General features: G+C 59.4%; 4 protein-coding genes across 8 annotated transcripts in view; 3 read left to right on the top strand and 1 right to left on the bottom strand.

Annotated features, from left to right (window-relative positions):
• The window catches only part of SLC39A11 (solute carrier family 39 member 11), an 82,445-nt gene extending 71,731 nt beyond the window's left edge, over positions 1-10,714 (bottom strand). Inside the window, exons 1-3 of one of the 3 annotated variants that reach the window (XM_071816636.1) lie at positions 10,552-10,714; positions 4,136-4,249; positions 3,116-3,154 (exon numbers count right to left, since the gene is read on the bottom strand). In XM_071816636.1, the coding sequence (XP_071672737.1) occupies positions 3,116-3,154; positions 4,136-4,249; positions 10,552-10,698 (300 nt within the window). In that variant the 5' untranslated portion in view covers positions 10,699-10,714. Of the gene's footprint in view, positions 1-3,115; positions 3,155-4,135; positions 4,250-5,173; positions 5,194-5,283; positions 5,335-10,551 lie in introns of those variants that run through there. The other 2 variants (XM_065852377.2, XM_065852378.2) reach the window with 2 other exon arrangements.
• RPL38 (ribosomal protein L38) overlaps positions 1-26,945 on the top strand; it is a 182,851-nt gene that overhangs the window by 41,820 nt on the left and 114,086 nt on the right. The window lies entirely within an intron of this gene.
• Positions 10,197-16,754, top strand: SSTR2 (somatostatin receptor 2). Of its 2 annotated transcripts, none has more exons than XM_065852747.2 (2): positions 10,197-10,311; positions 10,791-16,754. In XM_065852747.2, exon 2 carries the CDS (start codon positions 10,845-10,847, stop codon positions 11,958-11,960), a length of 1,116 nt encoding a protein of 371 aa, XP_065708819.1. In that variant the 5' UTR covers positions 10,197-10,311; positions 10,791-10,844; the 3' UTR covers positions 11,961-16,754. The 2 variants fall into 2 exon arrangements, with proteins under 2 accessions (XP_065708819.1, XP_065708820.1); XM_065852748.2 differs by having other exon boundaries at positions 10,770-16,754.
• On the top strand, positions 18,327-26,866 carry COG1 (component of oligomeric golgi complex 1). 2 transcript variants are annotated; one of them, XM_065852150.2, is made up of 15 exons: positions 18,327-18,641; positions 18,729-18,973; positions 19,550-19,731; positions 20,090-20,260; positions 20,346-20,499; positions 21,317-21,527; positions 21,666-22,445; positions 22,695-22,841; positions 23,429-23,590; positions 23,878-24,005; positions 24,522-24,630; positions 25,087-25,196; positions 25,302-25,377; positions 25,758-25,796; positions 26,697-26,866. In XM_065852150.2, exons 1-14 carry the CDS (start codon positions 18,330-18,332, stop codon positions 25,779-25,781), a joined length of 2,811 nt encoding a protein of 936 aa, XP_065708222.2. In that variant the 5' UTR covers positions 18,327-18,329; the 3' UTR covers positions 25,782-25,796; positions 26,697-26,866. The 2 variants fall into 2 exon arrangements, with proteins under 2 accessions (XP_065708222.2, XP_065708221.2); XM_065852149.2 differs by lacking the exon at positions 25,758-25,796.

Here is a 26,945-nt window from a genome sequence, read left to right as displayed (position 1 = left end):
ATGTGAACCTGAAAACCCAACCGCTTACGAGCCAAGGACATCCCCTCGGCAGCACGGGGACAGGAGGGGACAGCGAGAGACTGGTGGGACACCTTCCCTGCCAAACTTTTCAGCCTGACTTCATCAAGGCTCCGACAGCCCGAACCAGGCTCGTTAGACCCGTGTGAATTACTGATGCTGTTTAAAGCAGCACTGAAAGGGAATATTCAATATTAGATGCACCTGGTGCAGTTTAAAGAGGGTCTTTATGATTTTCTGCTTCACCTGGGACAGAAGAAGAAATCAAACTGCGACCCAGTAAGAGGAACAGCCCTGCGAGGCCGCCCGGGCTTACGTGGTGTTTGATGTCTGAGCACAGCACCTCCAGGATAACACCGAGATAGCAGAGAACATCTGAAAAAAAGGCCTTACTTAAGAATATCAAGACTTAAGAGAAAAGCCAGAATTCCACATCAGATGCCCAAGCAAGCAAAGCCTTGTCTCCATGGAAACACATCACCTCGGAGGCTTTCTCCTACAAAACCCTCTATTATCTGTGATTTCCAGAGAGGGAACTGAGGCAGGGAGAAGCTAAATGCTCGGACACCCAAGCGGAGGCGCCGGGCTGGAAGCAGCCGAGCTCCCTCGTCCCCTGCGGCCGTGCGGGTCCCCTTCGCCGCAGGGGACACTCGTGCCATCACCCGTGCCAAAAGCGGGTTCTGCCCTGCAGCCGGGATGCTCCCAGCACATCCCAGCCGGGACCGTGTGCCCAGGCTCACACCGGCTCCCCAGGCCAGACACAGCATCCACGGTGAAGGCAGCGCTGAGCGTCGCTTTCTGGATCCCAAATTAACGCTCTGAATCCCGGACCATCCTCCTCAGGGTCACTGGACATCCCTGTCCCGTGTCCTCCTGGCTTGGCAGTGGTACAGAAGTTCTTTTAATCACTTCTGGTTTTATTTGGCTTTGCAAGCTCCCAGAAGATGAGCAGGTAAGTCATTCCCAACAGGAGAGAGAACCCTCCGTTACACCATTTCCCAGTGGTCCTGGTCTCGGAGAGCACCCTGCACGCTCCCTGGAACCCCGATGACCATCAGGGACCCGGAGCCAAGCACCCAAACAGCGAGATCAGAAGCAACGCCTGGCTCTGAAAGCACAGGACAAGCTTTGCTGGTTCTGACTAAGCACCAAGGGAAGTTTAATTAAACCCAGCAGCCCAGATTTCAGAGCAGAGATAACGTGGAAGTTCAGTTCTGCCTCTATCCCACTGCTTGGAGAAACAGCCCATCCGTATCTGCGAGAGATCTACAGCAAAGATGTGTTATGAACAGACACCCCTCGGAGCAAGAGAAGCCGTCTGCGATCAGAGCAACGTTGCTGCCTAAAGAAACACTTCTTACAGGGAGGAAAAGAGAGAAAACGGCACAAATAGGCTTCCAAACCGGCTGCTCCACATCCTGCCCAGTGGCCCCAGCAGCACCGGTGGCACCGTCACCTGGAGATCTCTGGCACCTTCCTCCAAAAGAGCCGGCTGTGGTGACCCCGGGTGACACAGGCAGCTCAGCCCAAACAGCACCTGCAGCAGCTCAGGCCCATAAACTCGGCCTAGAAACCTCCACAAACTGCAGCTCATGGGTGGTTTATGTGGCAGCACCTTCCACCAGCGGGACCTGTCACCGTGGGTTCCCCACCGACGGTTCCCTCCGGATACAGCAGGAAAAAATATTCCCCTTTTGTGCCCCGAGCGCCGCGAATTGAAAGAGGCTGGGGGAAAAGCAAATGTTTGCAGGACTCGAGCTTCCCCAGCCCAGCCACACCTCTGCGCGCAGGGTGACTCAGTGCTGCTGGCAGGGTGACACGGTGGCACAGACGCCACCGCGCTGTGTTAGGGCAGCACCGGCCATGGCAAACACCCCCAGTGCCTCCCCAGCCGGGGGACGGGGACACAGGGGACAGCCCAGCCCAGCTGTCCCAGCAGCATCACCCCAACACCACCAAAGCGGCTCCGCTTGGCTCGCGGGGACCAGGGTGTGTCTGCCAGAGAAAAACGGCTCCGAAACCAGAGCGCAGAGGAAAGCTCCAGAACAGGCCGCTCCTAACGCCACAGATTCATTTATAAATGATAGCCCAAGAACCTCCTACAACAGACCAGTTCAATTATTCACATCGTTAGGTGTCGGGCGCGTTCCAGGAAAGCTTGCTGGGGAGCAAACCCGGCTGTGCAGCGCTTCTCCTCGCCCACCGCGCCTGGTGCCGCTGGGTTTGCTGCAGGCGTTGGGACGGCAGAAAACCTGTGATTTCCAGAGCCACAAACACATCGCGGGGTGCTCAGCGGCGCTGCGTGTCTGGGGGGCACAGGGAGGACGGAGCCCCCCTCTGCGCACAGCCTGGGCACAAGCGGTGTCACCATGGCACAGGTCACCCGCATTGCAGGACAGGGCACCCCAAAACCCGGCAGTACTGCCCACACCACCGGATCAGCCGCACGGCCGGGACACAGTGACCGGGACCAGGCAGAGACCTCTGTACCCACCACCACCCGCGCAAGATGAGCTGCCACCCCGGGCACATCCCCTGGGCACACAACAGCACCCGAAGGCAAACAACCATGATTTCAGACATCTGAATGAGCCCCCACAGGCCCCCCACCACCCCAACAGCAGCAGAGCAACATCCACAAGCCCTAAGACAATTGCAAGCCGCACAGTTTCACGTCCTCCTTCGAGAAAACCACAAAAAAGGCCACATTTTGTGTGCACCTTAGTGTAGAGCTCCTTAATGCAGGAGAGCGACAAAGCGAGCCAAGCTGTGCACGTGAACCCGCAGACCAAGGGCTCTCCTGCCCATCTCATCACCCCACTGCTCTGGGAGGAGGGTTTGGAAACCAAAGGAAATGGGAAGAGTTTAACTCAGGAGAACCAAGTCCAGCATGACCCACCTCGTGCCACCTCCACCCTCCCCGAACAGGCACCGAGACACGAGCAGCGCCAAGCCAGGCTCTTCCCTGCCCCACCTGCGCCTCGGGCAATTATCCAAGAAACGTAATGCGAGCAGGCAGGCAAACGAAGCGCGGTGGGGCGCGGAGGTGCCGACAGGAGGACGCAGGCAGAGACGAGCAGCAGGATGCTGTACTTACCCCCGCGGCGAAGCCCAAGCTCCCATCCAGGATGCGCCTCTGCAAAAAAACAAACACAAAACGCCCCGGTTACCCCCGGCAGAGGCCACACCACAAACCACACCAGGGGGAAGCGGCTGCCATGCTGGCACCACCTTCTTCTCCCCATTCCTGCAACCTAAGTGAGTTCTGTGCTTCGAGGAAAGCCGAGCCCACCGCCCTGGGGTGACGGCACCCACCAGCACCCAGAGCCTACAGTCGGTCCTGGCTCCCGCCCAACGTGTCAACCGCTGGTGCCACCCGGAGCAGGGCCTGGCAGCTCCACTGCCCGCGCCAAAACGCTCCGAGGACACAGAAATGTAAACCAGAGTTTCCTGCCCAAAGACACACGCTGCCCTGCGCTTCCTCCCCTTGAGGATTCTGACTCCTCTACCAACGGGCTGCTGCAAACAAAGCCGTGACCTCCCCAAAATCAGCACGCTCCTGCCCGCTGCACCCCCAGCGCCGTTCTCCTTTAGCACATCGCCCTCCCCCAGGAAGAAAACTAACGCGTTCCTGCAAAGGAAATCTGACTTTGCAACAAACTCCTGAATAAATCATCACAAGAGAGAGGCATAAATAATAAATTCATCTGGGCAATTCTGAACAACAACAGCAAAAGGGGCCTCTAATTTTGGAATACAAGATGACTTAAAGATCAGCACGTTGCTTGTTCCGAGCACAGTCTGACCCAAATCCTGCACCGGGGACACGGCAGCAAAACCAGGTTACGGGCAGAGAAGCTGCTGTTCCAGACACAGGCCTTGCCTGTACCCTGCCCCATCTGCTACAGCACATACCGCAGCCCACGGCCAGGAATTTGATTTTCTCCTCCTCTTCTGCGCTGACACACGGGAGAGAAATGAGCTGGATTTTTCCTCCTCCTGCCCCAGGACCCCCCAGGGTCAACGTCAAGACCAAACCCACCCACGGGCACAGCGCAGCCCCTGTCCCGGACCCCATTTGCCTCCTGGGGACCAAGGACACGCTCCCAACACCCACCTGCCCGCTGGAAAACACGAAGACCAGCGCCGAGCCCGCCGCCGTCAGCCCCCAGGTGAGGAGGGTTCCCAGCACCGCCTGCGTCACCGGCCCGTGTCCCGGGATCATGCTGACCTGGGAGAGACCAGGTGGTTAAAAACAAGGATTCACCCCCAAATTCCTCCCTGGTTCAGAGGGGAGTGCAGCCCAAACCCCTCCTCGCCAAAGGGGATGGGGTGAGTTTAACCACCCTCCCTGCAACGCCTGTTCCCCCTAAGGCTTTGCAATTTAATCCGAGCTCAGAGGAGCAGGAGGGAGCGAGGATCCACCACATCCCACCCAGCGCACAACCCCCAGTTAACCTGGGGGAAAGCAGAGGAACACCAAGAACCAGCACTGAGCCCCCTGAGTGAGCAGGCGCCTCGTCCCACATCCCCGGGCGCTTCCCAGGCACGTGCATCACGTCCCACTTCCGAGTGGCACTTCTTTTTGTGCCAAAAACCCATTTTATTCGCGCTGAAGGCGAACGCCCTCGCAGCACCCGGGTCCCTGTGTCGCTGAGCCCCCGGGACGAAGCAGAAAGGGGAACAAGTCCCAGGGATGGGCCCCCAAGCCAGGGTTCGGGGCTGCGGGGGAGCAGGGGGTTATCTGAGCCCCGGGGGGCTGAGAAAACACACACGTGGGTGTAAATACAGACACGTAAATATATAAAAATGCACACATGTTTATATATTTACATGTAGACATATAAAAATACACATGCTTTTGTACATTTGTGTATAAATATAAAAGGAGCATACATGCATCGTACATTTATACACAAACATATAAGAAACACACATGTATTTGTACATGTATATATAAATTTATAAGAATTACACCCACCGTGGTTTTCCCGGGCCCCCAGCCCTGCCTCTGGGCCACCGCCAAACCCTGCGGGGTGGGTGCCCGGGTCAGGACCCCCCCCGGTTGCCCGGGCCCGGGGACAGGGAGACCCCCCTACCACAGCCCGCACGTTCCCGGCTCCCCCTGCTCCAGAGCGGGACCGCAACAACCCACCAGGCCCCCCAAAACACCACGGCGGGCGTCCCGGAGCTCTACGGGTCCCAGGCTGGTCCCGGAGCTCCTTCCCCCCAAGACCCCGCGACCCCCGGCCAGTCCCCACTCACCGCCCGGCGCGCCCGCCGCCACTTCCTGGTGCCCGCACACGTGTCGCCGCCGTCGCCCCGCCCACCCCCGCGACCGCCGCCAATGGGAGCGCGGCGGGGGCGGGCCGCCCGCGGTTCTGCGTTTCGGGCTGGCGAGGCGGCGGGAGAGCGGTGCGGGCGGGCGCGGAGCTGTCGCTGTCACTGCCACTGCCACTGCCACCCCCGCTGGGCTGCATAGAGGCACCTCCTGGTCTTGGGGTGCCGTGGGAGTGTCCCTTCCTGCCACCCAGCAGCTCGTGAGCACGGCCCGACACATGGTGAGCTGTGCCCGTGCAGCGCAATCAGCCGTGCTCATTAGCAACCAGAGGCTGTGCCTTAATGACCGGCACATGGCAGCCTGCTGGAAACAACCCTCCACCCGTCACTGCTGGCATCTGTCCCCACAGCTTTTGGAGGCACATCGGGCACCACCATGTCCTCTCCCACCCATTGGTGTCCCCTCAAGGCATCACCATGGGGCACATGGTGGCCAAGCCAACAGCGATGGCAGGAGGGAGAGGGACAGGGACTCACACGGGGCAGCAGGAGCCAAATTAGACCCGGTTCCCGCTGGTGCCTCCTGCCCGTGTCACGCCAGAAGGCACAGCGGGTGGCAGAAGGACATATCCAGCTCTTCTGCAGCACAACCCCTCTTTGTTAGGGTGTTTATCTCTTAACAGCCTTTGATCAGCCTCCCCTGCCACAGCTGGGAAAGGTCAAGGCCGTTTGAAACCTCCCCTGATTTAGGATTTAATCAATCTCCCCCCTGTAATTGCCTCCATCCTTCATTAGCTCTCGTAACCAGGCAGATGCAGCAGGAGGTGCCAGCTGGGAGGGACATGGGGACAGAGCAAACAGAGCTTCCCCCGCCGCCCCGGGGTTCCCCGGCCAGCAGTGACAGAGACGCTGGCAGGGCTGGGGACAGCTGGCGAGACAGCGGGGCTGGCCCTTGGGGACACGGCTGACACGGGAGCCCCGCACGCTGCCACGGGCTGGGGGCGGCTGGCAGCAACATCCCTGCCTGGGGACGTGTGGGCAGTGCTAGGCGATGGGGACAGTCGTGACGGCAGGGAGGCTCCGTGCAGAAGCATCAGCAAAATCAGCTCACGTCCCCCTTCCCCGGTGTCATTTCTGCCTGCAGGGACATTCCCATGTCACCTTCCCCAGGATCACAGGGCTGCCCCCGCACCAACCGCTTGTCCTCCACAGCTCAGCCCCAGCGCCCTGCCTGGAGTCCCTCAAATGCATTTTGAACAAAAGCAGCTCAAATTCTTGTGCAATCTCTCTCATTAACGTGCATGAGATACTGCAAAGGGCAGCACTGCAGTCCTGGTTCTGGGGAGCCCTGGGGCAAACAGGACCTAAACCCCTTGTTTTTTATGCAATAAAACCCTTCAGCAATGTCTGGGGTATCTGTGACAGAAGGTGCAGAAGGACACATCCCAGCAGAGCCATGTCCCGGGGCACTGCGGGCTAGGGCAGGTTTGGAGATGTCCCAGACATTGTCCCTCTGCTCCCGCCCTGCGTCCCCTTTGCACGGGCTGGGCTTGTGGTCGGGCGCGTTCCCAGTGCAAAGCCATTTGTGTCAAACCGGGACAGTGGATGGAGCCGGGCTGGACCCGCACCAGGGCGGCTGCCCAGCCGAGGGACAGAAGACGGCCAGCCAGAGGTGTCCTGGGGACAGGGCACAGGGGCAGCGCCAGGCAGGGTCGCGCCATCTCCATCCCGCCAGCTAATGGCACCTATTAGTCACAGGGCACAAAGTGACAGCTTTATGCTTCTCTGCTGGCTTTAGGATCATCGTGAGAGACACGATGGCTGCGTTGCGAGGCTGGGGGAGTAGAGAGTCCCTCCGACACCGAGCTCCAACCTACAGCTGCTTTGAGCAGGAGGGGACGTGGGTACCAGCGATCAGCACGTGCTGTAACCAACCCCGACATCTCCAGCTGGTGCAGAAGCCTGACTGCCAAACGCAGAGCACTGTTAAATCCCGATTTAACGTGCGTGACCCTCCAACAAGCCAGGCACAGCAGGCACGGGCACGAGCAGGAGCAGAGATCTCAGGCCATGGTTGCCAAAGGCTCATTAGCACCAGGGGTTTAGCAATATGATTCCTGGGGAATGTGTGCGGCAGCTTTCACCACAGCCCAGTCCTGGTACCCTCGGCAGAGATCAATACACTAATTACGGAGGCAAATAATGGCAGGGAGAGAATGGGAGAGGTGGGAGTGGAAGGAGCCATATGCGGGGAGGTCTGGTGGAGCAGGAGGCAGCCCCGGGGAAGGAGCTGCGTGTGGGGGGTGCAGGACCCCTGGAGGGCCCCCGACCCGCCAGAGAACCTGCATCCCATGGGGTGGGGATGCTGTGGGGGTGCTGCTGCCTGTCCTGGCCGCAGGTGGGGGTGCCAGCGCCTCTCCCTCCCCATCCATCATCGCTGCCGATTAGATCACATCGCCGGCAGCAGCCAGGTGGGTCCTGCCCTGTCTGCCCTGCCTGGGGGCTGCGGGGAGGTGGTCCCGGCCGGTTTGTCTGGCTAATGAGCAGAAAGCAAAGCCTCCCCCATCCCAGGCATCCCTGTCACTGAGCCAGGCAGCCTCCGGCCCGGCGCCAGCAGAGCCACCGAAGCCACTTGTGGCTGTGGGGCTGGAGATGGGGAGGGAAAGGGAAAGGCAGGGACACCCAAAGCACCCGTGGGAGAGGGAACAGCAGAGACCCGCAGAAGGGCTGTGGGCACTCCTGGGGACAGCAACAGGCAGGGCTGAGACAAGCCGGGTGTGCGTGGGGACTCCGTGGCACCCGCATGGGACCCAAAAGTGGGTGGTGATCCCTACGCACCCTCATCTCTCCCCTAGCAGCGTGGGGCAGCTGCAGGCAAGCAGAACAAGCTGTGCATGGGAGCAAATCCTTCCCCTCCTGACTGCTGGGGAACAGCAGCTGCCTCCCAGTCCCTCCAGTTCCCCACCAGTCCAGCACAGCCAGCTTGATCTCTGCAAAATGCCACAGATCTCACTGCCTTCCCTCCACATATTGGGGAGAAAGGCCGGCTCACCCTAACCCTCCGTTGGCAACCAAAGCCCCGGCTCCTTACAACACTCGTTTCCAGGACAGGGGTCGAACGCTGTTTTCCATGGGGAGTCTTGCAGAACAGCTGGGAAGGGATGGCAGGAAAATTGAAAGGACTTTAAAAACAGCTTTGTGGTCATGTAATCCCCATGCCCCTCTCCCCTGGGTTATATCGGCTGTAGAAGCCGTGTGGGAAGAGGCCGTGCATTTCTCCTGTATCCAGCCCCATCAGTAAATTGTTTTTCTGTAGAGTGAATGCTTCCCAGGCTAAAGGACAAAGACGAGTTTATCTGCCAGCACCAAAACAGCTGCTGGGGTAAAACAATGTCTCTCCAAACCAGGGACCACCCAGAGGTACAGATCAGACCCTGCGCTAGGCTATAATACAACCCCAAATCTAAGCAAAATAAAAGAAACTCTTCAAAAGGCTCAAGCGCGCTTCCCGGTTCCGCAGCTGCTGCACTCCTTGCAGGCTGGACATAGCTCAGAGCAGCCCCTCCATACCCTGCCCGGAGCAGCATCCCAGGGAGTTGCTCTCAGCGTTTGCACGGGTGCCACTGAACGGGACGTCCCAACCCCAGCTCCCCGCAGAGACCCCGTCCCCATCCGCCAAACCGTCCTCAGCCTCCCTCCTCACACACCCTCACTGTGAGATCACATTCCACACCACCTATACAAGAAGCAGCTTCTTCAGCTTCCTAAAGATTTCTGAGGCTGACAATGATTCTCGCTCCTGCTCCAGGACCCCGTGTCTTCAGATCCACCTTGGGAAGTGGATGGCAAAGTGCAAATGAGAACCTCGCAGACCCTCTTGCCGCAATCAGCAGCTTTGCTCAGGGCTCTTTGTTCCAAGTCACTCTTAATTTCCTGCTTTCTATTGTCTGGTTGATAAGTGATGGAAAGGAGGGGTGGGCAAGGAATAGCTATTATTTAATTGCTTTCAAGATCTCAAACAAACCAGAGCAGAGGTTATCTCCCCCAAACCTCTCTTTTTTGGTCTTCCTCCTCCAGTTATCGTTACTGGGTAACTGCGGAGGGAGAGGCTGCAGCAGAAGCACCCACGTTGTGTGAGTCCCCAGAGACCCCAAAGCTGTGAGCAATCACTGTGTCACCGTCCCAGCTCCTCCAGGCTGTACCAAGTCAGCTAGGACCTGCTTCACCTTCCCTTTGGTGGTGAGGTGCCACATCCTGGGACCAAGGTATTCCCAGTTTCCCAGGAGAAACCAGGACCCTCAGACAACTCCTGGGGGTCTCCAGCTGGGGTCACAGCGTGACCATCACGCTGTCACCACCCTGCCCCATCCTTCCCCTCCACGGTGGCCCTGGAGACATCAGGAGAAGCTGAGCCCTTTGCACCATCACTGGAATCAAAATGTGGAGAACCAGCGTCTGCAGCAGGAGCCGGGCAGGGAGGCCAAGGTCCTGCGAGGAGGGGCAAGGTCCTGAGGCCCTGGGACATCTGTCCTGCTGGGGGCCCCTTGGAACTGAGCAGGTCCCACCGTGCCCAGGGGGCAACCAGGGTTCCTGCACCCACGCTGCCTGCTGCACAGCACCCAGCACATGCCCCTGGGACCCCCTGGATTTGGACACCCTTCCCCATGCGCCCACAGCAGGAGAGGCTCCGATCCCGGGCACAAAGCCGGGGGCCGCAGGGCCGGCCGGACCGCGGGGGCAGCACCGGTGCCCGCTTGGCTGGCGGGGGACGGGCAGAGCAGGGTGCGCAGCGCGGGCAGGGTCGGCAGAGCAGGCAGGGTGGGCAGGGGAGCGCAGAGCCGGGTGGGCAGCCCTGTCCCCGTTGTCCCCGCCCCGCAGAGCCGCCCCGCGCGGGGCGGGGCGCAGCCGGTGCGCTGGGTCCGGCGGCGGAGCCGGGATCGGCGGGTGCGCGGAGCGGGGAACGGAGCGGAGCGGCGGGCGCTGCCGGAGCCCCCCACGCCGCGCCGGGAGCAGGTGAGCGGCGGGGCCGCGCCCGGGGCAGCACCGGCGGGAGCGGCCGGATGGGACCGGGGGGGCGGCCGCTCCCCGCCCCGAACGCATCGCCCGCGGGAGCCGTCCCCGCTCGGGGTGCCCGTCCCGGCTCGGGGGTGGCCGGGAGGGCCGGGGCTGGCAGCCCGGGGACGGGCAAGGCGAAGGGAAGGTTTTCCCGTGCGCTCGGTGCTCCGGGCATCATCGCGCCCAGCGGGGACTCACCGGTTGTGTCTCGGAGTCCGGAGCGCGGTGCCGCTGGAGGCAGGAGGAGCTGCGCTGTGCCCGGGGCACCACTCGGCACCGCCGGGGCTCCGGGGGACAGCGGGGCTGGTGGCTGGGGTGGGACCCTTCAGGGACCATCTCTCCCATGGAGCTTGGCAGCAGGATGGGCAAATCCTCCCCAGGAATCCCTTCATTTCTACTTATTCTCCAATTTCTAGAATCTTCTCCTCTATCCCTAGAGCAAGGGAAGATGACATCTGGGTTCCCCTGAACAAGCACGGACCAGCAGAGCCATGGAGCTGGAATATGAGCTGCCCAATGCCACCGCGTTCTGGTTCTCCCCGGCTTCCCCCTTCGACAACTTCTCCGTGGAGGCGCCCACCAATGCGTCACAGAACGCCACAGGCCACCACTTCGACCTGACCAGCAACGCCATCCTCACCTTCATCTACTTCGTGGTGTGTATCATAGGGCTGTGCGGCAACACGCTGGTCATATACGTCATCCTTCGTTATGCCAAGATGAAGACCATCACCAACATCTACATCCTCAACCTGGCCATCGCAGATGAGCTGTTCATGCTCGGTCTGCCCTTCCTGGCCATGCAGGTCGCCCTGGTACACTGGCCCTTTGGCAAAGCCATCTGCAGAATTGTCATGACGGTGGATGGGATCAACCAGTTCACCAGTATCTTCTGTTTGACGGTTATGAGCGTTGACCGGTACCTGGCTGTTGTCCATCCCATTAAATCTGCCAAGTGGAGGCGGCCCAGGACAGCCAAAATGATCAATGTGGCCGTGTGGGGCGTCTCCCTGTTGGTGATCATGCCCATCATGATTTATGCTGGGGTGCAGCATAATCACGGCAGGAGTAGCTGCACCATCATCTGGCCGGGAGAGTCGGGTGCCTGGTACACAGGCTTCATCATCTACGCCTTCATCCTGGGCTTCCTGGTGCCTCTCACCATTATCTGCCTTTGCTACTTGTTCATCATTATCAAAGTCAAGTCCTCGGGCATCAGAGTGGGCTCCTCCAAGAGGAAAAAGTCTGAGAAGAAAGTCACCAGGATGGTCTCCATCGTGGTCGCTGTCTTCATCTTCTGCTGGCTCCCTTTCTACATCTTTAACGTCTCCTCAGTCTCCATCCTGATCGTGCCCACGCCTGTCCTCAAGGGCATGTTCGACTTTGTGGTGGTCCTCAGTTACGCCAACAGCTGCGCCAACCCCATCCTTTACGCCTTCTTGTCTGACAACTTCAAGAAGAGCTTTCAGAACGTGCTCTGCCTGGTGAAGGTCAGCGGCATGGACGAGGCGGACCGGAGCGACAGCAAGCAGGACAAATCCAGGCTCAACGAGACCACAGAAACCCAGAGGACCCTGCTCAATGGTGACCTGCAGACGAGCATCTGAGAGGACAGCGGGGTTGTCCGTCCTTCGCTCTCCTCTCCCCGCTTGCTCCCAGCTGGCAGTGGCACGTACGGAGTCGGGGCAGAGGTGCCAGCTTAGGGGACGCGGGTGCGCAGACGGATGGGCGGAGGGTCCTCGGGTGGGCTCCTCCTGAGCTGCTGGCAGGTTGTCTCTCACATGCTGAGAAGGATACGGATCAGGAGGTGCTGCCTTGCCAGGAAAACAAAGACAACTTGTAGCAACGCAGCGCATTTCAACACCAAAGTGCCACTGTGGGCCACAGCCATCGCTGGGGCGGCCCCGCTGGCTTCCCCGGGGTGACCCTGGGGCTGGTTGGCTTGGGGTGCTCTGCCGCAGAACGGGGGCTGGCACGTGGACACACAGAGAGCGGGGTGACCTCGGGAGGAGCCGAGGCCACGGTTGTGTGCCAACACGTGTGTCACCACGGACATGCACCACCTTATAGCAAAGCCCTGGTGGGAGCTCCCGGAGAGCCCAAGCGTGCTCCCGCAGTCACCGTCCCTGCGGAGACAAGGATATTTGGGATTGCATTTTGCAAATTACTCCATCGCCGCCCCTGAAGGCTCCGTGCTGCTGTTTGACTGCACCATTCGCACAGCCGCCCTGCCCAGGGGACACAGCAGGACCCGGCCAGGGGCAGCTGCCCCCCGGGAAGCAGCTCCTCTGGTCCCACCACGCTGCACCTGCTTCCTCCAGCCCTGCGGCTCCCGCTGCTAGGGAGCCCCTTCCCTTCCCTCCCCCCGCCCTGACGTCACCTGCCCGTGGGTTTGCTCCTTGGATGGAGGATTTTCCCCCTTTTTTGTCCCCGGTAGCCGCTGCCCCTCCCGCCGCCCGCATCCGCTCACAATCGATCCTGGGCTGCACCTGCGGCTGTGACCGCGGCTCTGAGCAGCCACGGCACGATCGCCGGTGTCAGTCCCTGCTGGGAGATCCTTGGAAGCATTAAACCGCAGCAAAACACGGGGGATTTGGAGCAGCCCAGCATCCTGCTGCCGATGGCTCCCACACCCAGGGAGATGTGGACCTGTCCTGCTGTGGCTCTGAGGATCGCGGGGCTGCCACGGTGAGTGAGCATCGACCGCTGGCACTGCCCTGCACCGGCCAGGCAAGTCCCGCCGGAGGAAAGGGTGATGGAGAGTGTGGGGGACGGGAGGTGGGGGCTGCCGCGGACTTGGCCACAACCCCTGTCTGAGCCGAACGGAATGGGCAGAGCGGCCAACGCGGCTTCCAGCAGCAACCCGTGAGGAGGGACAGGGCAACATGTCCCCTCATCCCTCCCCACGGGAGCAGTTTCTGTGCCAGGCTCTGTTCACAGGCTCTGGCTCCAGAGCCGAGCCACAGGAACACAGCGGTTTAGGTGGAGAAAACCACCCACGCTCACTCGCCCTCCCCTTCCCATCCCACCCCGGTGGCCCCATTGCCATGGAGCCTTCACCTGGCACTCCTGATGAGGCTGAGTGTCACCCACGAGGTGCTGCCTGCTTTGGGGTGCCGCCGGCTTTGGGGTGTTGCCTTGCTGAGCTGTGTATCCCCCTCACGATGCTCGGAGAGCACCAGCTCTGGGAGAAGTTTCCCCACGGCTCTGCCCAGCGAGTCCCTGCCCGGGGAGTCCCACACACCAGCTGTGCCACCCCCACCTGCCCCCCAAAAACAGCCCAGTGCCAGGCACAACACCTGCCCCCCAGCACAGCTCTGCCCCCCTGCACAGCTCTGCGGGACACGGGGTCCCAGCGCAGGGCTCCGGGCTCTCTGCAGGGCAGAGCAGGGCTTATCAGCATTTATTTGCATTTAACCATTTACTGCTCCTCTGCAGAACGCGGAGCCACGCAGAGGGCTCAGCGCCTGTCCCCTCCTTGCCTGTCCCCCTGTCCCCTCACTGCCTGTGCAGGCAGCTGCTCACCAAGCACATCCCTGCCCAGGCTTTGTTAAGTAAAGCCGAATCCGGGCTCTGAGACAGCGCAGGCTGCCCTGCTGATGCTGCAGGAATTAAAACACAAGGCGTGTGTCACACCACAGTGACATATCGGTTGGTGGTGGCCAGGCTGGGTGTAGCTGGAGCCCTCTGGTAGGATAAGGCTCCAGTGTCACTGTCACTTCAGTGTCACGGCTGCAGCGACACACCAGCGGGGCTTTGGGTCTTTCAGATTTGGTGGGCAGTGGAGCAGTTATTTGTGCGGGAAGCAGGGGAGGGCATGGGGAGGGGGCATTGAGCCCCCTGCCCGGGGTGGGAGCTGGTGGTCGCACCCCTGCAGTGGGGCCAGACCCAGACCTGCTGGTGTTCAGCTGCGCCCCGGTCCTGCCCGTGCCAGCCCCATCACCAGAGTCCCAGCCGGGGATGAGGGAGATGCCTGTTCCCAGCCACGCACCACGGGAGCCCCCGGCCGGGAGCATCTCCTCCCTGCACTGATTTAATGTTGAAAATACGGAGAGCCCAGCTTTCTCGCCCTGGGAGGGACCCACGCCCAGCAGCGCATTAGCCCAGCTCACCCCATCCTGGCAGACCCCCCGGCAGTGACATTTCTGGCAGCTCGGAGCTGTGCAAGGGGGCTGTGATCTGAAATAATACCCCACTGCCCCACTTTGCACCCAGGGTCCCTCCTAGGCTGGAGATAACGGGGTGAGGGGTGCAGGGGGCTGCCACCAACGTCCCAAAGGCCACCAAGGTGGGATGCGGCAGGGCAGGGGCACAAGGAGGTTCTGGGGGTGCCAGGGCACCCATGGCCACTCTGCCGCAGCTCACCTGGGGGAACGGGCAGGAGAGCGAAACGTGCCAGGAGGAGCCACAGCTGCTGCCCAGCGTTCGCGGTAAAACCAGCGAGATAAAACCTTCTGCTGGTTCATTGCTGGCTAATAAACAGCAGCACCATTGCTGCTGCTGCTGCGAGTAACAAAGTTTTCGTTCCCAGCCACTTGATTTTAGTGGGAACTTGACCTCATATTGGATCTGTTCTGAAAAGCCTCGCAGGGCTGCTGGCGGCATAATGAGAAATCTCTTCTGGTTATTGCGGAGCGAATAGGCTGATGCTGCGAGTGCTGGAGCGGCTCAGCTGCCGCTTCACACGCACAACGTCCCCAGGCAGGCGAGATTAATTACAGCTCCCGCCTGGAGCAGCAGGAACAGATTTATCACAAATGGGAGGCAATGGGGAGACCCGCATGTCCCACAGAGCTCCCCCTTACGGACCCGGTGCAGGGCTGGTGGCTTTGCTGTGGGGCTGTGTGCACAATGGTGCTGTCCCCAATGGTGGGGCTGTCCCCAGGGGTGTTCACAGCCCTTGCAAGGGTCTGCCAGCCCCTGTGCAGAGGCATCCTCGCTGTCCCCGCATCCCCAGCCCTTGGGTACGAAGCCTGGAGCCATGGCTGGGCTGAGCATCAATCACCCCGGGCACACTCTGATAGTGCCCACCTCACACACTGCTGACAGCCAGCAGTGCTCCATAGCCAAATGGGCAGGGAGAGGCTGGGTTTGGACCTGGAGCCTTCCTGCTACACCTCTGCAGCTCCTCATACCAGCACCAAAGCTGCCTTGGACTTCTTTAAAATGGTTACTCCTAATGAACCCCACCACCTGGTCTCTGGAGGGCTCCGTGACTCTCCATCCCAACAGCAAGAGCCCTGTCTTTGATGGAGGCTCCCGGAGCAGCCCCTTCCCTCCCAGACCCACATGAATGCTGGCAGTTGTGCACCCGGCGATCCCCAGCAGCTCCCACCGCATCCAGGATCTGTGCTGCTGCTTCAGGGCAGGGCTCCAGGCTCACATCTCCGGGGATGTTTCAGCCCTTGCTGTGAACAAGCAGATTTCAAACCACTCGGGAAGAGCGTCCGTCCCCTCTGCCAGGGCTGCACCGCTTGCACACCCTGCCAGGGCTGCTCAAAGCGAGGATCACCAGCAGGGCACAAGCAAAGGGCACCGACCCCAACACAGCCTTCCCGTTACTACATCTGAAACGAGACCTGCTGCTTCCCAACCCAAGGACAGCTCTGCCCTTCCCCGCCAGGCTTGGACCCCCAGCCTTGGGTCTCCGGCAGATTTCAGCCCTCTCCCTGCTCACAGCAGGACCCGGACTGCAGAAACTTGGGACAGGGGACAGAGACTGGGGGGGAACCCACCAGGAGCCATGTCCTGAACCAGAAGGGGATGAGGGATGCAAACCTGGGCACTGCAGCCATCCGGCCCCACACTGCGCGGCCAGGAGGGGAGGGGGGCATTGTACATATGTGTATATACTGGACACGCCAGCAAAGGGGTTCATTATCCTGGCGCTGCTCTGCAGCCTGTGTTTTGCCCCTTCTCTGTGGCAGCTGCGAGTCAGTCCCAGCCCCTCGGGGGTCCCTGGGCTCCCCCTCACAATCCCTGTGTGCTGCAGGGCTGGTGGCACCGGGCATGAGCCAGGAGGGACCGCGGAAGCTGCTCCCACGTTGACATTCTGCAGGGCGAGGGAAAGCGCTTTAGTCTCTACTAAAGGCAAGAGCCGTTCCCTGCCAAGCCGGGGCTGTAGTGACCCAGGGGTTGTCCCCCCGGCAGCACCGCGCCGCGCCACCCTGTACATACACCCTCTGTACCTATAGCTGTGCTCTGTGTGGTGTGCATGGCTCTGCTGTACATGTTCTGATGGGAACACGTTTCTCTGCTGTAAGTCTTGCTTTCCTCCGTAGCGGTTGTTTCTCAGTGTTCAGCTAAGCCTTCCCGTGGTGAAGGATCCCGACTGCCCCGTCTGTGCTGCGGGAAGGAGTCGTGGATGGGGGTGGGAAGGAAGTAAAAGAGTTTTCCTACAATTTTGGACTCGGTGTGTGTGTCAGAGCTGGGCAGGGGCAGCAGGAATAACCCAGGCTGACACCTCCCTGCCCGGGGGTCCCCGGCACAGGGCGACTCGCACTCAGCCCTTCTCCCCAAACCAGTTCTTCCCCTCATCCATCTCCCTGTTGGTGAGCAACACACCTGCTTCTTCACCCATGGGGTGGTCCCAGCTTTGGAGGGTCCACACCACAGGAAAGCTCCCCAAAAACCCACAGGTTTGCTCCCTGGTCAGCACAGCTCCGCACACTGAGGTACCAACGCGTCTGTGCCACCGTCACACACAAAACACAACCACAAGTGGCTCGTCGAGTACAAGGGGTCACAGAAACTCCGTCTGAACAGCTGGGAGGGAGACGCTTCCCAAAACGGGAACACCTCGGGGTGGGTTTTGATGGGATCAGGACAGGTAAAATGCCATGGCTGGAGGTTTGATCTGCTGGAGGGGGCAGCACAGCGCCGGGGTGTGCACGGTGAGCAGAGACATACACGAAAACACCCGTGTGGACAAACCAGCTCTGCTATTATATAAACCGAAAGCCCAGCTCTGAGCAGCTGCACAGGCCGGCTCCGCCACCACCAGCTTCCACGCAAATAAACCCTTTTGCCCCAAAGCACCTCGGATTTTTTCCTTCTCCCTTCCAATTTGCACCATGGAGTTTTACAGGATTTGAACACAACCTCTACCCGCAAAGCCCCAACAGCCCCCAAAACCGCTCGCTCTCCTTACACCAGCATCTCCCGCCGAGCTGGATGCTCCTGCCCACAGACCCCCCTGGCCAGGACAGGATTTGCAAACATTTGCAAGAAAACAACTACCAGGCTTATTGCTACACTGTGTTGTAGCTGCCTGAGTCAGCATCAGGTGCTAAATGCGTGTGATAGCTCCAGGGGGTTCTCCTGGTCAGATTTACCTACATGTGTGCTGGAGTACGTGGAGACAGCCCCGGGTTTCCATCAGGAAACATAAAGTCTTCACAAGGAGAAGGGCAGCAGCTGCCCAGGGAAGGCTCTGCAAACAAAACCCAGAGCGTGCTGATCTCACCCTGCCTCCGCAGGCTGAAAATACGAGATGAGCGTAGGTATCGCAAGGTGGAGCTACATTGAACGAAACCAAACCCTGCACCTTTCAGAGGGGCCTTCTTATTTCCAGCGGGTACATTGCAGCTGTGCCTCCCGTAGACACTTGCACTCCGCATGATTTTGCCGAACCTGAGCAAGACGAGCATTTTTTAAATTTATTTTGTTTTAATTAAAAGACCAGACGGGGCCAGCGCATTCGGCTGGGAGCATCTTGGGGGTGCGTGGAGCGAGAGCGGCACCCGCAGGCCGCGGGGACCGGCCCATCGCCCGGGGAAAAGGACAACCGAATAAAGAAATAACAAATTAAAAAAAAAAATAAAATAAAAAATAAAAGATTAAACTGGTGTTTCCTCCGCCCCCGCAGGCCGCGTCGCCATGGCAACGACGCCAGGGCGCGGCTCTGCCCTGCACAAAGATGGCGGCGCCCCGCCCCGCCGCCATGTCGGAAGACACCTCCCCTTCCCGCCCCAAAGATGGCGGCGGCGGCGTCCACGTCAGCGCCGCCCCGGTTCGGCGGCGGGCCCGCCATGGCGGCGCGGGGCGCGGAGGCCGAGGCGCTGTTCGAGGCGCACACGGCGGCCGAGCTGCGGGCGGTGGAGCGGCGGCTGCGGGCCGGCATCGAGCAGAAGCGGGAGGAGCTGCGGCAGATGGTGGGCGAGCGGTACCGCGACCTCATCGAAGCGGCCGACACCATCGCCGAGATGCGCCTCAGCGCCGAGCGCCTCCTGGGCGCCGTGCGGGGCCTGCAGCGGGGGGGCGCGGCTCGGCCCGGCGCCGCGGCCACGGTGAGGGGGGCGAGGGGCTGCGGCGGGGCGGGGGGGGCCCGGAGACCCTCTCTTTCCCCCCCTCACCCCCTCTTTTCCCCCCTCCAGGCCGGGCCGCCGGCTCAGCAGAGCTTCTACCGGGCGGCGGCGCAGCTGAAGCTGCTGCTGGACGTCCCCGAGAAGGTGTGGGGGGCCGTGGAGGGCGGCCGGTACCTGCCCGCCGCCCGGCTGCACCTGCTCGGCGCCCACCTCCGCCGCCAGCTGCAGCTCGACGCGCCCCGGGCCCGCGCCAGCCCCGTCCTCGCCCGCTTCCCCATCCTGCTGCGCCAAGTGGCCACCGCCAGCCACCTCAGGTGGGCCAGCGGCTAGGGTTGCCGGTTTGGAGTGGGGTAGGAGGAGGGTGGTGGGACACTTGCCCAGAAGTGGTCACCGTCAGGCTGGACCGGGCTTTGAGCAGCCTGGTCTAGTGGAAGGTGCCCCTGCCTATGGGTTGGTCTGGGTGATCTGGGAGGTTGAGGTTGCATCTGGGGACATTTCTTCCCCAAAGGGCTGTGGGGCATTGGAACAGGCTGCCCAGTGCTGGAGTCACCATCCCTGGAGGGTTGGACAGAGATCAGGTTCTCAGGGACATGGGGCACTGCCAGGGGTGGGTTATGGTTGGGCTCAATCCTGAGGAGCTTTTCCAACCAAATTGATTCTATGATCTTTGAAGGTCCTTCCAAACCAAGGCACTCTGTGAAGTCCCACTGCAGCCCTCTTGCTGCCAGCCACCCCGCGGGGCACGAACACCTCACCCAGCCCCATAACACCCAGATAGTCCCACATCCGCCTGGGGAAAATAACACCCTTGCTCTGTGGGTTATTACATAACCACACCTGAACCCCTCGGTCCAGCACCGAGACCAGTGACCACCTCCTTCCCTTGCCAGATCCACCATCCTGCAAGAGAGCAAGTCCCTGCTGAAGAGCCAGACGGTGTCGGACCAGGCGGTGGCCGAAGCCCTGTGCGCCATCATGCTGCTGGAGGACAGCTCGCCGCGCCAGGCCCTTGCCGACTTCCTTCTGGCCAGGAAACTGGCCATTCAGCAGCTTCTCAACCAGCCGCACCATGGTCAGTCCCATGGGCTGCCTCCTTTTTAGGGTCAGAGTAACCCTCTTGGCTTCACCTCCCTCCTGCCCTGCAGAAGAGCAGCTGAGGGAGTCTCATAAAGCTCACAATGGTGGGGATGCAACCACATCATGCTACCACCGGCAGAGTTTTGCCACAGCAGTAAAATGCTGCAAAAATTAAAGCACTCAGGGTCTTAAGCCAAGCCCATCTGTAGTGGGGAAAGCAGGTGGTGCCCGGAGCTGAGTCCTTTGCCCTCCAGCCCTTCCCTGGAGGGTTTCCCTACAGCCACAGGATTTGAAACAGGGGGCTGCTCATAGCTCTGCAGGGGCTACCCCAGCTGAAAGGTGTTTCTCTGCAGGTGCAGGTATAAAAGCTCAGGTGTGCTCACTGATGGAGCTGCTGACCACTACCCTGTACCAGGCACACGCTCTGTTCTACACCCTGCCTGAGGGGACACCACCGGATCCCGCGCTGCCCTGCGGTTTGCTCTTCTCCACCCTGGAAAGCACCACGGGCCAGCACCCCGCAGGTGAGTGCCCGCGCAGCTCTGGGGTTTGCGGGCAGGAGACCCCACCCCGTGCTGGGCTGACTCCCCCGGCCCCGTGTGCTTGCAGGGAGAGGTGGGGTTCTGGAGGATGAGGTGAAGCTGAGCAGCTGGTTCAGGTACCTCCCCGAGTCTGTGGTGGAGTTCCGGCCAGCCCTGCGGACCCTGGTGCACCCCATCAGCCAGGACTACCTCAGAGAGACGCTGCAGCAGTGGATCGCCATGTGAGTGTGATGTGACCGCATCCCCCTTCGCAGGGCTCCCCCAGACACCGCACGGCCTCTGTGCACAGGCAGCAGCACAAAACAAACCTGAGCTCACCTGCTTCCTCGCTCTGTACCTTCTGCTGTTTTCTTCCCCTTTCCCCAGCAGTAAACCAGCCAGAAGCAGCATAAAACCATCCTGCCAGCCACATGGTAACACCCCAGTGTAACAGACCATGTGGACTGCACAGTAATACTTGTCTAGAGCTGCTTTGCACTGCCTTATTTACCACAAGCACAGAGTAAATGAGAGGAAGATCCCTTACCTGGCTCATTCAGCTGCTGATCCAGCACCTCCTTCCTCCTTGCTGCTGTTCTCTAGAGTGAGGGGGGCCGGCAAAGCCCCTTTATACAATCACAAGCTCCACCCCTTCCCCCCTGTGGATGGGACAGCCAGCCCCTGCCTGCCCCTTAACAGCCTCATCAGCCCCGTCTCGTTATCCCGTGGAGGCAGCTGGTCCCCACCACCAGCTGGTGGGCTTGCTGGCCTGGGGACATTTCCCCAGCGACCCTCCCCAGAGCCCCCACCCACCCCCAGCTTTCCTAGGGTGCTGTGTTCCCAGCTTTGGTACCCAGTGGAGACCGGGGCTCCTGCCAGTGGGCTTGGGGCTCTCCTGCAGTGCCCCAGGGTGGGATCCAGGGTGCAGCTGCCTCACCGAGAGGTGATTCTGCAAGCAGAGCTTCTTCCCAACATGTTAAGAATTCCCCTGATGTCCCCTCTTGCCCTCCCGGGGGCCACATCTGAGCAAGTCATACTGAAATGAATTGTTGCCTTCAGGTGCAACGATGACATCAGGGCTGGGGTCAGCAACCTGCTCGTCTACGTGAAAAGCATGAAAGGCCTGGCGGGGATTCGCGATGCGGTGTGGGAGCTGCTCACCAGCGAGTCCGTGAGCCAGAACTGGGACTCTGTGTGCCGGCGCCTTTTGGACAAGCCGGTGTCCTTTTGGGAGGACCTGCTGCAGCAGCTGTTCCTGGACAGGCTGGAGGTGGGAGCCCTGTTCTGCGCCCCCTCCTCTCGTCTCAGACACTCCACTGGTGCCTGTTAACAGCACTAAGTCTGTATTTTAAGTGTCAGAAGGCACATATAAAAGGTGGTGTTTTTTTTCCTCTTGGTTCTGTTCCAGACACTGACCAAAGAAGCGTTTGACTCCATCTCAAGCAGCTCCAAACAGCTTCTCACCTTAGCCCTGCAGGAACTTGAAGTGAACGCCAACACCTCTGCACTGAGCAAGCACATCCAGTTTGAACACAACGTGGCCCTGTTCCTGTGGTCAGAGAGCTCCAGCGACCTCCCCGCCGATGCCGCGTGGGTCAACGTGGCAAACCGCGGCCAGTTCGCCAAGAGCGGCCTGTCCATGAAAGCCCAGGCGCTCACGCCATGCGTGCAGAGCTTCTGCTCGGCTCTGGACTCGAAGCTGAAGGCCAGGTTGGATGATCTCCTGTCCTACCTGCCCGCGGACCCCAAGGAGGCCGCTCCTGCGCTGCAGCCGCTCTCTGCCTTCAACCGCTACGCTGACGCTGGCACAGTGGAGGGGCTGCTCCGTGACCGGTGCATCGCCTGCATCCAGCACGTGCTGGGCTGCGTGCACGCAGAGCTCCAGAGCGCCCAGAGCCTGCTGGGCGGGCAGGCGGACGCTCCCAGCGCCGGCAGACTCAACACCGTCCTCTTCATGGCGAGACTCTGCCAGTCCCTGCCCGAGCTCTGCCCTCACCTCAAGCAGTGCATCCTGGGCCAGGCGGGCAGCGCGGAGACGGCGCTGAAGGAAACGCGCTCCGGCAAGAAGCTGGGGAAGGGGAAAGCCCAGGAGGTGACCCCCGTGCAGGCCAAGTGGCAGGGGGTGAAGGCAGAGCTCCTGCAGCAGAGCCTGCTTGCTTACCAGATCTGGAGCTCGTCTGTCACCAAAGTAAGGAGCTGTTTTCTGTCATCGCAGCTGCTTCCTGCGCGGGTTCCGCTCGCTCAGCTCCCTGCGGTCAGCGCTGTGCAGAGCTCAGCCAGGCTGCAGGCAGAGGAGGTGGTGGGATGGGCTCCACAAATTCCCTTTGGGAGCAGCGGGGGGATGCGGGAGGTCGCGCCACGGGCAGGAGCAGGCTGTCCATCCTTTGGTGCTGCCATTAGAGCTGTTTGTGACCAGATGCTTTGTTTTGTGCTCCAGGGTCTGGTTCAGTGCTTTACCCGCACGCTGCTGCTAGACACAGCGGGCTCTGTCTTGGCCACAGCCACCAACTGGGATGAAATCGAAATTCAGGAGGAGACAGAGTCTGGAAACAGTGTGACATCAAAGATCCGGCTGCCTGTGCAGGTATGAGGAGCATCCTCTCGGTAAACACGGAGAAGCCGTCTGCTGGGAGAACAGCGCTCGTTTCCAAACCCACTGCTGTGTCCAGTGGTGCTGACCTGCTGTGGGGTTTGCTTGGTGGTAGGAGCGTAGGGGAAACACTCCCCAGTGCTCATCTGTGCTCTTTGAGATACCTCCTAAGGCCAGAGGAAGGAAATTAGATAGTTGCTGCTGTATATTCAAATGAATGAGATTAGCCTGAGCCAAAGACACACTTGTGCCTGGTTATACAGAGCCACCGGGAGAGAGATCTGGAAATTGGGGCCGGGCTGCAGCAGTGGGACTGCGCAAAGCCCACGAGACCCGAAGGTTCCAGACTGAACAGTGACAAAGCAGGAGGGGGAGGAGGGTGCTGGGGCTGGACAGGGCAACAGCCTCTTGCAGTGTCAGTAAATAAAACCCGGTGCTGTGGGGCAGGTGGGTCGCAGCGGCAGAGCGCTGTGGTTGCAGAGGAAGTTGGCAGCTCACACCATGAGAACTGAAATGATGTGCTGCTGATAAAGCTGACGGAGCTTCCAGACCACATGAAAACACACTGTTTTCTTCAACAGCCGTCCTGGTACGTCCAGTGCCTCCTCTTCAGCCTGTGCCAGGAGATGAACCGGGTGGGTGGTCACACTCTTCCAAAGGTCACCTTGCAGGAGCTGCTGAGGACCTGCATGGCAGAAGTGCTTGCTGCCTATGAAAAGCTCGTGGAAGAGAAGCAGGAGAAGGTACGTGAGCAGGATCAGCCCTCGCTGCAGCTGGCGTGGGACGGGAGGGTCGCTGGGCACGCAGCAACGCGTACGCTCCTCGGAACAGAAAACATCTGCCTATGAGAGAGGGGAAGGGTGACTTTGTTCTTCCCCTGTCTCCCCAAAATACGAGGCAAAAAGGGGTCAGACACCAGGCTGCATTCTCAGAACGTTTCAGTCGGGTTGGCTGGTTCTGGTGCTGGTGTTCTTGAACGTTTCCCCTGAAGCAGTCCATTGACAGCCCTGTCTCAATGTCCTGTTTGCAGAAAGCTGGCACCTTCCCCATGACCCAGAACAGAGCGCTGCAGTTGCTGTACGATCTGCGGTACCTCAGTATCATCTTGACGGCAAAGAGCGAGGAAGCGAAAAGCAGCAGGATCAAACACGACTCCAGGTGCGGTGCAGTTCTGGGGTTCAGCAGTAGTTCCCAAAAACGGTTTAAACCAACACCCTTACTGGGAGGAGAACAACGCCTGCGGGAGCAGTGCCTTTGGGAGAAGGGCAGAGTTTAGGCTCTGACGTCTTCACCGAGCTTGCTCTCAAAACGTAGGAGGAGGGGTGGGATTCTGCGGCTGAGAGCGTGGAGACAGTGGGCTGGGTCCCATCAGTGGCTGCTCCTGGAAAAGATGGTGAAGCTTCCAGCCAAGAGTTAAAGCCTTGTGTGTGCTCCAGTCTTGAGAACTTCTCTCTGAGATGTACTGCATGGAGAAGGTTCCTCTGCAGCCGATGGTGCAGGTTGTGGAGTAGCTGGAAACCCTCTGGCAGCTGCTGCTCTGCTGAGTAATTCCTGTTTTGCTCAGTCACTTCTTAGGGTTCTTAGGTGTCCCAGGGTGGCCAGTGAAACCGCCCAGCTGGCGTCAGCAGCCGGCGCTGGGATGTCACCGCTGACAGGACTCTGCTCTTCTTGCAGGATTGAGAAGGTGACAGATTTCCTGGAGGGACACATAGATCCATTTGACCTGGACGTTTTTACTCCCCACTTGAACAGCAACCTCAACCGCCTGGTTCAGCGAACCTCCGTGAGTCCAGGGAAAAGGGATGGATTGGGAAGCAGAGCTGCAAAACACGTTCTGAGGGGCAGCTGGGGTGGCTTTATGGACTGCTTAATGCCTAAAGATAATGACTGGCACTTACTCAGAAATGAGAAGAGCATTTAATGCCAGCTGCAGATAAAAGGAGCTCGCTGAGCTGGCTGTGCTGCGTGTAATCGTGCCTAGAGTTGGCTGAACTTTATCTAACAGGATTCACTGGAGCCTGGGCAACACTAATTGGGTTAAGTAGTGCTGAAATGGGCCTAGAACTCAACTGTGGTAATAACGAGCAGCGCCAATTAAAACCAAGTGTTGGAGGGGGAAGGGAGGCACTTCATGTTCAAACTGAAGAGCAGTCCCTGGTGTGCCAGGAGGCGCAGCAGCAGCGCGTGGTGTCAGCTCTACCAACACCCCAGATGCAGCCGGCTCTGTCCTCCCTTCCAGGTTCTCTTCGGCTTGCTGACCGGCACGGAGAACCAGTATGTGAGCAGGAGCGGTGCGCTGAGCAACCAGGAGCCCCACAACATCCTCCCGTTAGCAGCCAGCCAGATCCGGTAAGGGCCTCGGTTCTCCTCTGCGTCCCCACGGCTCTTTGGGAATTGGGGCTGGAATCTTCGCTTCCCTCTGACCGGCCACGTTTCTTTCTTCCATCTCTTAAGATTTGGGCTTTTGCCGCTGAGTATGTCGAGCTCACGAAAGAGCAAGTCTGCTACCAGGAGCACAGAAAGAGTCCAGGTTGGTAAAACTGAGCTGTACTCACTTTTTGCCAGTGCTCATTATCCCACCAACACTAGAGCTTGCAGGGAAGGAAGAAAGTAGCCAAACAGTTAATATTTAACCTGATTTTTATTTTCTGTAAAACGAGAGAACCATTATGGCAACATAGCATGAGCTGGTTGGGATTTCCCCATGACCCTCAAAAAAGCCCCTGACGGCCCCTGTATTTTTGGGGCCTGCTGCTCTGTGGTGAAACACAAGCAATAACCACTGTGAAGATGCAGCAAGGACTTACACAGATGAGGCATTTAGAGATCAATGCATAAAAGACAATTCACTTAAAGATGGCCGCAGGAACCGTTGAAGGACACCAGCTAATTGTGTGACCTCCTCTGCAGTGCGATGCTGACTGTAGCTCCTGAGGAAGCCAGACCGGGGTATTTCAGCCTGCGTGAGCAGAGTGGCTTTGCTTCTGCCAGGGCTCGCTGCTGTCCTGGCTTTTCCCAGCACACAACCGTCGTTGCTGTTTCCCCCAGTTTAAAACATCTGCTTAGATGGAGTTCTCGATGCGGAGGATTGAGAGAGCCAAAGAATACCTCACTGCTACAGGAAGCGCTAATTAGTAATCTGTTTCCTTTAGCTATTATTAACCCGATAATCCATCTGAGGTGATGTCTCTTCAACTGGGACAGAAGAGTAAAGGTCTGGTTTAATCATAGATGCTGGAGTTTACTCTGCACCTCTTGTTCTCCGTTACTCAGCAGCATTCAAGACCAGACATAGTACAAGGGTTGTTGGAAAGCCCAAAGCTTCCCACTGAAGGTATTCTTTGCCTCTTCCACCCCGCTGTAGTGGGGTGTAATGAGTGCGGTGATGTTTGACTCGCTGGTGCCGCTCCCTTCGCCTGCTGCGGTGGTACACGTACGTTCTGCGCTAGTCACACTTCTTAGGATCCCTGGTAGATGTTTTCTCCATCTTTGGTGCTAAAATGGTTCTGGAGAGGTCAAAGTCCACAGTCACTCAAGAACAGCTCTCTGAGGGCAGCAGCTGCACATCTCCCGTGCTCCCATCCCCTTGCTCTGAGAGCAACAGCATGCACTTCAGAAGAATTTTGGGTTTTGTGAGCATTGAATGACATCTGAAGAGTTACCTGTTGCTAACAACAGCACGGTGTGTGCTTCTGCCACTCAGAACTGTCACTAACCCCTGGAGTGACGCTGCTTCGGTTGTAGTTCAAGCTCAAGTTGCCTCCTTGCAGCTGCTCTAGAGAAGGGTATGGAGTAAGTCAAAGGTATGTTGGAATAGTTACTGACGCTTTTGTTCTTAAAAACTAACAGGTCCCAGCTCCTGCACTCCCAAGAGCAGACGACGAGGCGCTGCGCCCCGGCTCCTTGTTCAGGCAGCTTGTAACTGAGGAGGATGACGCGGCTGCACCTTCTCTCTTCAAGCTGGGATGGCTTTCTGGCATGACCAAGTGATGCAATAAAAAATGAGAAGTTGGTCTGTGTATTCGTCTTCACCAAGATCACTCTCTGCCGGGCGAGAGCACTGACACCTGCGCTGCTGCGGTCAGAACTGTTCCATCC

This window comes from Patagioenas fasciata, chromosome 18 (assembly GCF_037038585.1).
Source record: "Patagioenas fasciata isolate bPatFas1 chromosome 18, bPatFas1.hap1, whole genome shotgun sequence".
NCBI lineage: Eukaryota > Metazoa > Chordata > Aves > Columbiformes > Columbidae > Patagioenas > Patagioenas fasciata.
This window is presented reverse-complemented; position numbering and strand designations above follow the sequence as displayed.

Bases quoted from the DNA above. Each gene is read 5' to 3' on its own strand.
- SSTR2 (XM_065852747.2), top strand. From the start codon at position 10,845: ATGGAGCTGGAATATGAGCTGCCCAATGCCACCGCGTTCTGGTTCTCC.
- COG1 (XM_065852149.2), top strand. From the start codon at position 18,330: ATGGCGGCGGCGGCGTCCACGTCAGCGCCGCCCCGGTTCGGCGGCGGG. The intron at 19,732-20,089 runs GTCAGTCCCATG...GTTTCTCTGCAG, and splicing joins TCTCAACCAGCCGCACCATG to GTGCAGGTATAAAAGCTCAG. The intron at 25,378-26,696 runs GTTGGTAAAACT...AAAAACTAACAG, and splicing joins GGAGCACAGAAAGAGTCCAG to GTCCCAGCTCCTGCACTCCC.